The 13,788-nt window shown below is 39.0% G+C and overlaps 1 protein-coding gene across 1 annotated transcript in view; it reads right to left on the bottom strand.

The window, feature by feature from the left end:
• The window catches only part of SEMA3C (semaphorin 3C), a 139,551-nt gene that overhangs the window by 36,309 nt on the left and 89,454 nt on the right, over positions 1-13,788 (bottom strand). The window contains exons 7-11 of the mRNA XM_007670955.4: positions 10,375-10,494; positions 6,722-6,864; positions 6,255-6,369; positions 4,798-4,867; positions 3,638-3,782 (exon numbers count right to left, since the gene is read on the bottom strand). Of these exons, the coding sequence (XP_007669145.1) occupies positions 3,638-3,782; positions 4,798-4,867; positions 6,255-6,369; positions 6,722-6,864; positions 10,375-10,494 (593 nt within the window). The remainder of the gene's footprint in view (positions 1-3,637; positions 3,783-4,797; positions 4,868-6,254; positions 6,370-6,721; positions 6,865-10,374; positions 10,495-13,788) is intronic.

The raw sequence follows: 13,788 nt of genomic DNA on the forward strand, positions 1-13,788 counted from the left end.
CCCTGATTTACGATGGTTGGAGCTTGTGATCACAACAAACAGAAATCCATATCTCTTTATAGGTGGTCCTAGCTTTATCAGTAGGTTTGCTTAGACTTAACAATTTCAGCAAAAAGTGACCTATAAACACCTTTTCCTCAACCTACACTGGATCAGGGTACATAAACTAACTCCCTGATGACATTAGTGTTTCTAAGGTTTAGGGTTCCCACAAAATTGCTTATGTTGTAGCTAATTAGACCACAACATTTTTCCTTCAGATAGATAAGAGTGGTATTATCCAAATTATGTGAGCAAACATTCAGTTGTAAATGAAGCTAAGCCAGTCCTTAAAATGTTTGCTCTCTATGGAGTAAGCCTAAACTAGTAATTTCTGACTAATTAAGGTTAGATGATGCCATAAACTTGTGAGGTATAAGACTGTAATAAATCTTTGAGTAGAAGAACCCTTAGAAAGCTAAGTTAATGTGCATTATCAGTGCAGCAGTGGGGAATGCCAGAACTGTGAGGTGGAGATTTGTTCTTGCACCATATAATGAAGGGAAGACCAGGACTGGCAGAAGACTGGCATGTTCCCTTGTTTCAGTTTCTGCCCCTCTTTCATCGTGAGGTAATGCATGTCCATGCCCTTTCTCCCCTCTCTTCCTAAGGAGGGCCCCTGCTTCATGTCACTTGAAACACAAAGGGGAAGAAAGAGTAGCCAGTTCCTACAAGTAGAGAACAACCCAAGATATAAGAACAAAACAAGCATTTGTTCAGCTGTTTCTTTCTGATATGTTTGTATTTTTTCCTGGTTTTCTAGTGAACAGCTAGAGAGCAATCAATCACTCAAATTTATTGAGCACTTACTGTGTGCAAAACACTGTACTAAGTTCTTGGGAGAGTACAATATATCAGAGTTGGAAGACACATTCCCTGCCCACAACAAATTTACAGACTATAGGGGGTGACAGACATTAATATAATGCAAGAAATTAAGGATGTGAACGTAAGTGTTGTAGGATTTAGAGAGGGTTGAAAAAAATGAAGCAAATCAAGGTAATAAAGATGTGAGGAAATAACACCTTTTCCTCTGGTATGACACATTAAACAGGCTGCATAATTGCCTTTGAGGAATCAGGGACTATTTTGCTGAGAGCAGAAACCATCAAGAAACCCAGTAAAAGTTTATTCTGCACATAAAAGATTGTCAGAATTCAACGTTCTTCAAGGGGCTGTGCTTACAAAGGGATAATATATACAAACACAGGGAATACAGAGAAGAGTTACCCATGCCGAAGTGGAATAATGTAATGCTTTTAGTTGGCCTCAGAAAGAGACAGCCGTCTTTGGCTGGCCTTTGCAGCATACCAATGGTTTCTTGTTACCTCCACAAACTTTCACTTATGGAAAAACATTATGACACAGTTGGCAGGATCCTTCTCTTAAAACCAGGCTTGGGCTGAGCCTGCGTTCTCGATGTATTTATGCAACAGCTCCAGCCGACAGCAGCAACAAACTTACCTCCAGTGGGAGTCAGAGGGCAGGCATGTGGTTGTCATCCGGATCTTTACTGATCTTATAGGAATGGGGGTAGACTCACATCTGGCCCACTGGATGGGGACTTGAAGTCTGACCATCATGCTTGATCATTTACTGGGTATCCTTAACCCCCGAGAATAGGGGGACATTTTAGGAAATCTGGTTACTTGTTCTGTGTTTGGGTGAAAAGGAATCCAGATCATCTGTCAGGCTCTTTCAACTCAGAGAACTGACTCATGATGGGAAGCTCTGGGGAAAGGTAGAGGGGCAAAAGGCTCAAGAGGCTCTTGTTTTCCAGGAGAGTAATTGAAGAAATTAAATCACTAAAATTGGCAACTCTTGCTACCGTCTCCGTGCCAGATGCAAGTAACTAGATTAGAGAAATCTGCTGTACCATGGGATGCACTTCTCCCACTGTGGGCTCAGATGTTCCAGTTTAAGACCTGACTGCTGCTGCTCCATTCTGGGAGAAATTCTGGCACTCATCTGAGAAGAAATTCTGTGTTTGTGATAGGAAAGCAGTACTCCACAAAATGTGGGAAGGCTTGAAATGTCTTAATCAGAAATCACCTAATCCTCCCGGTTTACTATAAGATTTACTGTCTACACTTTGTTTTTAATTAATTTCACTCTGACAAATTTGTTTTCTCTAATCATTTGGGTGTATATGTGTGTGTGTATACATATATGTATATATATACATATATGGAGACATATTCACATATAATCTCCCCACATCCCTTTCAGAGAGGAGGAGAGAAGGGAGGCAGATAATGCAGAGTTGAAGTTCTCCAGCATTATAGCATGGACATTCTACAAGTCCCCAGAATATAAATCTATAACACATCAAGTTATTTTTTCCTTAAACTGAAAAAAAGACATTTAAATATAAAATCATGAAATATTGAGCCCCATTAGAAGAGGATATGTATTACTTGGGATGGAAAGTTTGTGGTAAGAAAATTACATCCTTTTGGCCCAGTTTTTTTTTTAAATATGCTCCAATACACGGGCTAAAGCCTGAAAGCTCAGTCATCTAAAACTGAGAAATGTTTAAATCTTCTCCATAGCACTTAACATTCAATTGATATGAGTATCAAATAACTTATGAGCAAGGAAATATTTCTAGAGTTCCAAAGGAATTGATAACAATATGACAATTTTTTTCCACATATAAAGATGATTAAGTAACAATGGAAATTTTTCTAAACACTCCATCTGTGGAGCCAATGAGGTCTATGGAAAGAGCACAGATGGCAGAGTAGGAGATCTGAGTTCTAGTCCTAGATTTGACATTGATCTGCTCAGTAACTGGGAAAGTCACTTAATTTCTCTGTTTCTTAGGTTCCAAATCCGCAAAATGAGGATAGAGGCAATTTGCATAAAGTACAGGTTTTGATTGCATATTAGATGGGAATTTAATTAGAGTGTGTTCTTCCACTGTGAAGCAGTGTCAAAAAAAGGCTGAGTGCATGATCACGGCTTCAGATGAGCATCAAGAATTTTAGTGACCATGAGGTTCTTCAAAAACATACACTTCAATGTTTAGACAGAACTTAATGTAAAACATACTTGCTTCTCCCTAACTCAATTATAATAAAAATTAGGTATTTGCTAAGGGCTTACTCTGAGCTTGTTGTGGGCAGGGAATGTGTCTGTTTGTTGTTATACTGTACTCTTCCAAGCTCTTAGTATAGTGCTTTGCACTTAGTAAGTGTTCAGTAAATATAATTGAATGAATTAACTAAAAGCTCTACTAAACTCTGGAGTAGATACAACACCGTTAGAAGAATGTCCTGATCCCATGTGTGGCTCACAGTCTAACAGGGAGAGAGAATAGGTATTTTATACCCATTTTATAGATGAGGAACTGAGGTACAGAGACCGGCCACAGAGTAGCAAGTGTCAGAGCTGGGATTATAACTCAGGTCCTTTGACAACCAGACCTGTACTCTTCCTACTAGGCCAAATTTGTCTCAAAGGGATACTGTGAGGATGAAAAAAAACCCCAAACTAATGCAAAAAGAGTTTTAGGAAAATCAAAGTGCCAAAAAATTCACATTATCATTACCATTATCATTGTTTTTATAACATTTTACAAATCATTTTTACTTACAGTTCCGGGTCGTGGATAAGGAATCCTGCCTTGATATGGAATCAGCTGATGGTTAGGCCCTTCCTTGTGAGCAAAAGGTCCATTAAATACAGTCTGGATATCAGATAAATGATACACACACACTGCAGAACCCTTGAACACTGAGCTGATAATAAAACAAAAACCAAAAGTATTTATATTACACATCATGTCTTAAATTTCCAGCCCAATGTATATATCTACAAATGCATCCAAAATGCACTATTTATAACAGTGGAATGATGAAACAAAGCAACACAAAATAATTGAAGACATGCCTCATTAGTTAAAAATTAATCCATCTATCAATGATATTTAGTGCTCACTGTGTACAGAGCACTGCACTAAGCCCTTGAGAAGTCACTACATAATAGAATTCGTAGACAAGATCCCTGCCCACAAGGAGCTTACAGTCTAGAGGATGAGACACACATTAAAATACATTTTGGATATGTACATAAGTTCTGTGGGGCTGGAGGTAGGGTGAATATCAAAAAGGTTAAAGCCTACAAATCTGAGTACATAGGTGGCATAGAGGGGAAGGTGGATAGGAGAAAAGAAGGTTTAGTGAGGGAAGGTCTCTGGAGGAGATGCAATTTTAATAAAGCTTTGAAGGTGAAGAAGTTGATGGACTGTTGTATATGAAGGAGGAGCAAGTTTCAGGCCAGTGGACAAGGACTCAGCAGCATGATAGGGAAAGTTGAGGTACAGTAAGTAGGTTGGCATTAGAAAAGCAAAATGTTGCAGCTACGGTATGCTGATGGTAAGGAGTTTCTGGTTGATGCAGAGGTGGGTTGGCAACCACTGGAGGTTTTTGAGGAGAGGGAACACACGAACTCCAAAGAATTTGGGTAATATTCTATGAAAGAATAAAGAGAATTTGTAATAGTAGGAAGGAGCAACAAGGTTCAAATGGAAGTATTACTTCTGAGTCAGCCACACAATTTTAAAATAGGTCACTTTGCACACATTTTGGCAATGCATTTGATGACAGCCAGTAGACCTGAGTTTGTAATGCACAAATATAAGGAATAATAAAAGGTTGGATGCATGTGAAATGAATTACTTCCTTTCAGGTTAGTTCTTACCCTACACTGTTTCTATTGATTGATTCCCAAAATATAATTATTTTAAAAAGCTACCTGGATGTTGTAAAGATGCCATACACCAATGTTGTCCTGGGATTATCTGTTTCCAGAAGAAACACATCCTCTGTTAAGAAAAGAGAAGATGCGGCTCAACTTATATCATTCAGGATGGTTTAGCATCAGGCTCCATAGCGGCCAATCCACCATGGAATCTGGGAATTCTGACCCTAGTGCTTCCCAGAAGAATAGGTGGGAAAGGATAGAGGTGTATCCAACTGTTGCTACCATGACTGATATTTCCACCTCGCTGTTAGCCCTGTCCCATGTGACATCACCTGACATGGGGTATGATCAGGAACATAGCTTATAGAGACACAAGTGTTAACATCCCTGCCAGGGGAGCAGGATGGAATATGGTAATCTTTGGGTGTCCTGTGGACATCCATGCAGGGTTTTAAGAAGCAGTGTGGCCTAGTGGAAAGATCTCCAAACTGAAAGCAAAGAGATCTGAGTTCGAATTTCACTTTGGGCAGGGGATGTGTCTGTTTATTGTTGTATTGTACTCTACCAAGTGCTAATACAGGGCTCAATAGTAGGCACTCAATAAATACAATTAATAATCCCAGCTCTGTCACTTGCCTGCTATATGATGGTGGGCATGCCACTTAACTTCTTTGTGCCTCAGTTTCCTTATCTGTAAAATGGTGGTTCATTTACCTGTTGTTTCCCCCTCAGAGTTCTCTCTCCCCCTTAGACTGTGAGCCTTATTTTAGGGCAGGAACTCTACCTGATCAGATTGTTGTTTATCTACAGTATTTGGCTCATAGTAAGTGCTAAACTAATATGCCAAATACTATTGTTGTATAAAGAAGCATCATGGCGTAGTGGATAGACCATGGGCCTGGGAGTCAGAAGGTCATGGCTTCTAATCCTGGCTCCACCACTTGTCTGCTGTATAACCTTCGGCAAGTCACTTCACTTCTCTGCCTCAGTTACCTCATCTGTAAAATGGGGATTGAGACCATGAGCTCCGTGTGGGACAGGGACTGTGTCCAATCTGATTAACTTGTATCCACCCCAGTGCTTAGAACAGTGCCTGGTACATAGTAAGTGCTTAACCAATACTGTAATAATTATTATTATTGTTATTATTTACACTACCGTTTACCCTAACATTGGATGAGAGAAAACGCGGTTTGTTTTCTTCCAACTATCTTAGAGAAGCAGCGTGGCTCAGTGGAAAAGAGCATGGGCTTTGGAGTCAGAGGTCATGAGTTCAAACCCCGGCTCTGCCACTTGTCAGCTTTGTGACTTTGGGCAAGTCACTTCACTTCTCGGTGCCTCAGTTCCCTCATCTGTAAAATGGGGATTAAGACTGTGAGCCCCACGTGGGACAACCTGATTCCCCTGTGTCTACCCCAGCGCTTAGAACAGTGCTCGGCACACAGTAAGCGCTTAACAAATACCAACATTATTATTTTATCACAATAGTGTAGCCACATTTATCATACCTAATTCATCAAAGTAAGTCTCGGCACCATCTTCATCCATCACAGAGCACACCAATCTCGCTTTCAAGAATGTTGTCCACTTGTTGACAAGGCTCCTCTGGCCACCAGTGTCATTCTGAAACAGGTTGGAGATTTCACAAATATTGGGACCGGATCATCTTGAAGCTAACTTCAGCACTTAGTACAGTGCTTGGTATATAGTAATCAGTTAATAAATACCACAGCTATGATTATCATCATACCTGGCACAACTGAAACACATTCTGTGAAACACCAAATGTGTGACAATGTTTCTTTTTCCAATACACTAAATGTACTTACATGTTAGCAGATATTTCCAATGCACATTGTAAGAGCAGAAACCAGATTTGAATGATTAAAGAGAAAAGTAGTGTATTTATCACTTCTTTTCATTCATCGAGTCTGGAAGATTCATTGGTTGGCAATAAATAAGTAGCCCTACTTACCGGACATATTCGAGCCACCATAGAATGGATTTGCTTTGTGCTGCCGCTGCTGTCGGTCATTCTCTCTTTGAAGAAGAAGTAAACTTTGGCGTCATTTGGGTCAGTACCATCTGGGATTAGATGAGCACTTACAAACATTGGTTCTGAAAGGAAAGGGCAGTTACAGATAGAAACTCAAAAATTTGGCATGGATAAATAGATTTGCTGTCCTAACAAACAGGTCCTATGGAGTTCTCATTCGAACTGGAAATATCTGGTCTAAGACTGAGTATATCTGTCATTGTCCCTCCTTTCTTCCCCTATATTGCCCCCAACCTCAGCCTCACAGTGCTTACGTACATATCCATAATTTATTTATATCAGTGCCTGTTCCCCCAGCTTCTTATGGGCAGGGAACATGTCTACCAACTCTAATACTTTGTACTCTCCCAAGCACTTAGTATAGCATTCTAGCATTCTAGTATAGCAGAGAAGCAGCGTGGCGCAGTGGAAAGAGCACGGGCTTTGGAGTCAGGGCTCATGAGTTCGAATCCCAGCTCTGCCACTTGTCGGCTGTGTGACTGTGGGCAAGTCACTTAACTTCTCTGTGCCTCAGTTCCCTCATCTGTAAAATGGGGATTAAGACTGTGAGCCCCACGTGGGACAACCTGATTCCCCTATGTCTACCCCAGCGCTTAGAACAGTGCTTGGCACATAGTAAGCGCTTAACAAATACCAACATTATTATTATTATTATTACATTCTGCACACAGTAAGCACTCAATAAGTAGAACTGATTAATTGATTTGCTCCTTTTGCTCTCTCTAACATGGTCTCGGTCATTTCTTCTACGCCCAGCATTTTCTGTCCCTGTTCCTCTCCCTTTGCAGCTGGACTCTAATCCACAGGCTAGCTTTGTTCCTCTTCTTTCTTCCACTGTCTTTCCTTCTTCTTCTGGTTCTTAGGCCCCAGTCTTCCTGACCACTCTGTCCTCTCTTTTCTTCCCCTTCTGCTCCTTCCATGCTCCTACCTCTCCCTTAGTCAAGCTCTCCCAGCCCACGCTGTCTGAAATAATAATAATAATTGGCATTTGTTTAAGTGCTTACTATGTGCCAACATGGTCTTTGTCCCACTTGGGGCTCACAGTCTCACTCTCCATTTTACAGATGAGGTTAATGAGCCACAGAGAAGTGAAGGACTTGCCCAACATCACATAACAGAGAAGTGGTAGAGCTGGAATTAAAACCCAAGGTCTTCTGACTCCCAGGCCTGTGTTGTATCCACTAGGCAACACTGCCTTTCTATGACCCAGTTAGAGTGACCGGTGATGACACATGTGGATGGACACAAAGCTTAAGGTCTATAGAGACATGACCTGGACACATAACATTAATTAACTAAGAATATAAATGAATCAACCTCTAATAAGATTTATATTCACACACACATAAATGTATGGTTATCAAAATACTGGTGATTTAGCTGGGGAGTCATGGTCAACCTTTCAGTAAGATACGTTATCTAAACAGTTTCAGAAACTGTGATATGCATATCTTTCATTGTGGAATAGTGAAGTGATTTCCAAATACTTCTCTTTACTATTTTCGTTTGGTGATTTGATGGAATTCTATTTTAAAACATTTTCATACACCATTATGGCTGTGAAGAAGGTGAAACTTTTTAAAATTCACTTCCTTTTATGATGCTTCAGAATGAATATGCTTACATCTTCCAATGCTTCCATAATGATACAATTGGGGATAATTGGTGAACCACACTAATAGCTTCCAATTTGATGCCTAGTTTAAATTCATAATGTGATCAAGTTCCACCAGTTTCAAGGATCAAATCTCAGGTCTATAGGAAATGTTAAACCAGTATATGTACATGAACAAGAATGGCAGTATTGGTGACCCCTTTCAATATATCTAGCATGATTCATCGAAGCAGATTTAACAAGAGTCTGGAGTTTGATAAATAGACTATTATAAAATTCTCATGTTAAAGGAAGGGAAGAAATCTCCACTGAAATAGAAAATGTCATCTAAAGACATAGAGGGCTTTCTTATTCTCAGTCCATAATCGACCTTTAGAATTGGTTGCAGCCAAAGATACGGGGAGAATAATTTTAAGAAGCCCATGCCCCATAAAAGGTTTCTTGTGTTAGCCACTCAATGGGATTAAATGTGATGATTCACATTCATCTGGGCAGTGTTAAATAGTTTGCCAAATTTAGGCTCTACAGGAATTCTCCCCCTGGTGTAATGCTGAGGATCTGGAGTTTCTACTTCCTCTTGAGGACCAGGCTGGAGAGGAACACTGGGATCACATATATGTTGTTAAAGAATCACTTTCAAGTGGTGCCTTGAACCACCTGTCCCTTTGAAAATTAGTCAGAGAGCTGCTAATGTAGGGACACATTTTTGATTGATACATTATTTTTATTAATCCATTATTATATAACTTTCTGATAAGACCACCCTGGAATGGATTTCAGGACCTCTCAATGAGGAGATTAAAAAGTGAACAAACAGGTGGTGCTCAATAAATGCCATCTGTCATAAAGAGAAAAGCCCCATGCTAGGAAATGATCAAGGAAAGTAGAAGATTATTGGTCTTTTGTTTTTTTAAGAGCTATCCTACCCTCCTTACCATCATAAAGCTACTCAGAGCAGCACAATTAGAGATCTCCAGGATAGTATGGTGGAATTTATCTTTCCTCCTTCCACCACTATTTGCACCCCTTTCCTGCTTCTCTTACTCCTATAGCCAGTTTAGATAGATATACAGATACAGATAGAAGTCAACGTTTTTGAAACCTTATCCTAGGGAAAACAAAGCTTGCTCATTCTAAATCCAACTCAAAGTAGTGTCTTCGTTCTGCAAAATGTTGTATAAAATATGATAAATATAAACAAATAAACATTCCCTCTGTGTTTTTTTTAATGAGGAAGGACTTTTTTGATTAAGGATGAAGGAAGTTTTTGGAGAGGCCTGATTCACTAATATTTTTATGCCTTGAGATTAGGACATTTTAATATTCTTTCATTTATTCTACATAATTGAAAAAGTAAATTAGCATGGGAGGTGTAATGCTTTCCATGGGCAATACTAGGTCAACAAAAGTAGCAGCATGGTGTAGTGGTTAGAGCACAGGCCTGGGAGTCAGAGGTCATGGGTTCTAATCCAGGTTCTGCCTCTTGTCTGTTGTGTGACCTTGGGTAAGTAACTTTATTTCTTCGGGGCCTCAGTTCCCTCATCTATAAAATGGGGATTGAGACTGTGAGCCCCACATGGGACAGGGACTGTGTCCAACCTGATTTGCTTGTACAGTGCTTAGTACAGTGCCTGGCACATAGTAAGTGCTTAACAAATACCATAATTATTATTATTTAATAGGATGCATTTAACCCTTTTTGAACAGATTATATCTTGCTTGACATAAGCCTTTGAGCAAAAGATGTTAATTTGAACCCCAAACTATTTTACTATTATTATCTAAATATTTAGATTCCTGTTTCTTGTAGTTCTCATTAATTATATTCTAAGAGCATTTCTGATCATTTATTTCATACACTGAGTCAAAGACAGCAAGAATTAAAATACAAATAATAATAAATATTGAAAGAATGGCTGGTAGCTGGGAGTTGAAAACATCAATTAAATTGTCTTACCACTTAACCACTTAGAATTATGTTGATCAGTTCTGACTGCATTCCGCTTGGTTAAGCTACGAAAAATAGCAGCGTCAGTGCCCATGAAGTCTATATACATTCCCGAGAACAGCTCTTCATCTGTAAATAGAAAAGAGAAACAGTATTTATCCAATATAAAAATACTCCAACAATGCAGGCTTGTCTATTTTTGCACCACTAATGATGTATAGTGTTATATTTCCTTGAAGATTTCTGTGCCTTATAGTGGAATAAAACTCAAACTAGATAAACAATGCTCATTAATGTTTTCCCGGCCCAAAAAGAATGAGATACATTCTCTCTTATAATTTTACATCTTCTAATGATAAAAGCCGATACATTTACAATGGTCATGATTAAACAATTTAGGCTAAAACATGTTTTCTGCCCAGTCAAAATGAAATCCATAGAGGCAAATTCACTAGCATGTATCTATAGCATTAGATCTGTCTCTAACATGAAATCTGCCTTGTTAAAACAAGAGAGGCGGGAAAAAAAGTGGAAGAAAAAGAGACCAGGAACAAGAGAAGAGGAACAGAACGGAAAGGTGAGGTACAGAGGGAAAGGGTGAGACAGAGAGAAATGAGAAAAATCCAGGGAGTAATTAAATTGCAACTCTCATTCATCCGGTAATTAAATTCCCTGTGCACTACACTGAAAATGTAGCCCACCAGCACAATTTGTATCTAATTCTTCTCTCTGCTAGGAACAAAGATAATTTCCCTGGTTAGAGACATTGGAACCCTGAGCACACAGTAACTAAAGTAATCTTTAGAAATCATGGTTAGTAGCAACGGTGGCTGAATGACTGAGCACAGCTGCATCCTTTGATATCCCAGTGCAAATCCCCTGATTGCCCTCAGAGGGTGGACTTCTTGGCAGCAGTCACGTCCCTTTTGAGGCATTCAGGGAGGCTTTCTTCTCCATCAAAAAAAAAACAAAAAACACACACACACAAAAACCCCCACTACCCTTTGCACTCTGGAGAGTACAAGAACTGAGAGTTTTTGTTTTGGTTTTTTTTTGCTTATTCAGGTTGAACTGAATCCTTACCAACTAATAAGCAGAGCTTGCTGGCACTTAAAGTGACTACCTGTCTTTTCCTGGAAGACGTCTAGAGAGAACACTGTGACGGGTTAACTGAATTAGCCTAAAGATGCATTTGAGCAATTTGACTTCTTCAAGGCTGTGAAAATATTTGCAGAAAAATATGTGCACGGAGTTGGTTGTTAACTAATAATGAATCCTCTAATTTCCTTATGTCAGGTGGGGTTTTCCAGTTTAATACATTTCTGGTTGAGAACTACAGCTCTCATTCTGTTCCAATATTTATCTCTGGAAAATTACACTGGGGATTGTGTGATTGCTAATCCTGTTGAACACCAATTTAGTAGTAGCTTCCTAAATATTTCAAGAGCCTGAATTTATAGTTGAGGACCAAGACAGAATGCACCAGCTTCATTTCCTTTCTAATTTCTCAGCAATTAGTACTAACAAGAGGATCGTTTCATGCTGTTGGCTCTGTTATTATGCTGTTGATGTGGTGTTGAAAAAAATGGGTTTTTTTTTAACCTGGTGCTAACAGAAATCACAATTTTAAGAATCTTGGTGCAACATAGTTGAAAATCAAAGAACTTGTATGCTTTGCTATTTTTTTTGTGTGTTTTATCAAGTTCTTTATCAAGATTGTTCTTTATCTAGTCCCTTCTTCTTGTCAAGTTGTTGTCCTCACAGTAAAGGCTCAAAATAGCATCATATTTCTAAACTGGCACAGGAAGGGTGAATGTACCATGTGTGTACTGTGCAATTTAATTTTCCACTTTCATCAAGTTTATAGATTTCTGCATGCTTCATGCCACTATGTCAGGTAGGATTTTTTTTGCCTTTCACTGTGATTCAGTGGATGGGGAACAAGATAGTTTTTGAAAAAAATGGCACTTAGTGAAAAAGAAATCATATTGGAGAAGATGCAATTATGTTGAAAAATAGAATGGAGTCCAATAGTAATAAGTGAAGATGATAAATGTGTGAAATCATCAATACCTATTCATACAGGTTCTCTGCTTGTGATAGTAAAATAAGTCTTTGCTTCTATCAAAAGTTTAAATTGAGCCAAAAAATGCTGCCAAATATCCATTTTTAATTTTTAATTTTAATTTTTAGCACACTGAACTCAAGGTGTATATTTATAAACTAGAAAATTTGGCCCCAATTCAATTTCAGCTCAATTTATTTTAATAAAAGATGGATTAATATGTAAATGTCAAAAGGGTTCCAGGGAAAGAAAGAGCTGGTACTCTTAATACTATGGTTCCAAATGGGAAATTTTCAAGTACCTTCATTTCTTTTTCTGAGGCATAAGAATTTTATATCCTGACAATTGTGGATCTGTTTTCAGAAGTCTCAAATTGAGAACCCAGATGAGAATCAATTGTATTTACTGTGTGCTTACTGCCTGTAGAGGACTTTACTAAGTTCTTAGCACTCTAGTTTGAAGGCAGGAACACATATATTTCTGGTGTATATTCTTTAACCTGGAATGTTTGAGAAAAGGAGGTAAAAGGGATTTCTACCTTTTATTGGCAATGATGTATATATTTAAAGGTACAGTAAATGAAGTTGGGGATGAAGTAATAATAATAATGTTGGTATTTGTTAAGCACTTATTATGTGCAGAGCACTGTTCTAAGGGCTGGGGGAGGTACAGGGTAATCAGGTTGTCCTACGTGAGGCTCACAGTCTTAATCCCCAATTTACAGATGAGGTAACTGAGGCACAGAGAAGTTAAGTGACTTACCCACAGTCTCAAAGCTGACAAGTGGCAGAGCCGGGATTCGAACCCATGACCTCTAACTCCCAAGCCCGGGCTCTTCCCACTGAGTCACGCTGCTTCTCAAGTAATTTAAGCACAAAAGGAGAGTTTAGGGTAATAATACTAATAGAGGTATTTATTAAATGATTATTGTGGTCCAAGCACTGTGCTAAACAGTGGGGCAGATACAATATAATCATGTTGGACACATCGCTAGTTCCAGATGAGACTCACAGTCTAAATAGGAAGGAGAACAGATATTGGAGTTCCATTTTACAGATGAGGAAACTGAGATCCAGAGAAGTTAAGTGACTTGTCCAAGGTCACACAGCAAGTAAGTGGAGGAATATTGATTAGAACACAGGTCCTCTGAACCCCAGGCATTTGCTCTCTCCACTAGGTCATGCTGTCCAAGTCTACTGCCTTCTCAAATTATCTTCTGTTTCTGTAAGGATTGAGTGATTATGGGACTGAAGCCAAGGTTTTCTAGGATTGGGGGAGGGCTCTGACTCCCTACCAAAGAAGCTATGGGAAAGCGTTTCACTGGTGACTCTACCAACAATGGCAAATGCTTGAGACAT

Source organism: Ornithorhynchus anatinus, chromosome 13 (genome assembly GCF_004115215.2).
Source record: "Ornithorhynchus anatinus isolate Pmale09 chromosome 13, mOrnAna1.pri.v4, whole genome shotgun sequence".
NCBI lineage: Eukaryota > Metazoa > Chordata > Mammalia > Monotremata > Ornithorhynchidae > Ornithorhynchus > Ornithorhynchus anatinus.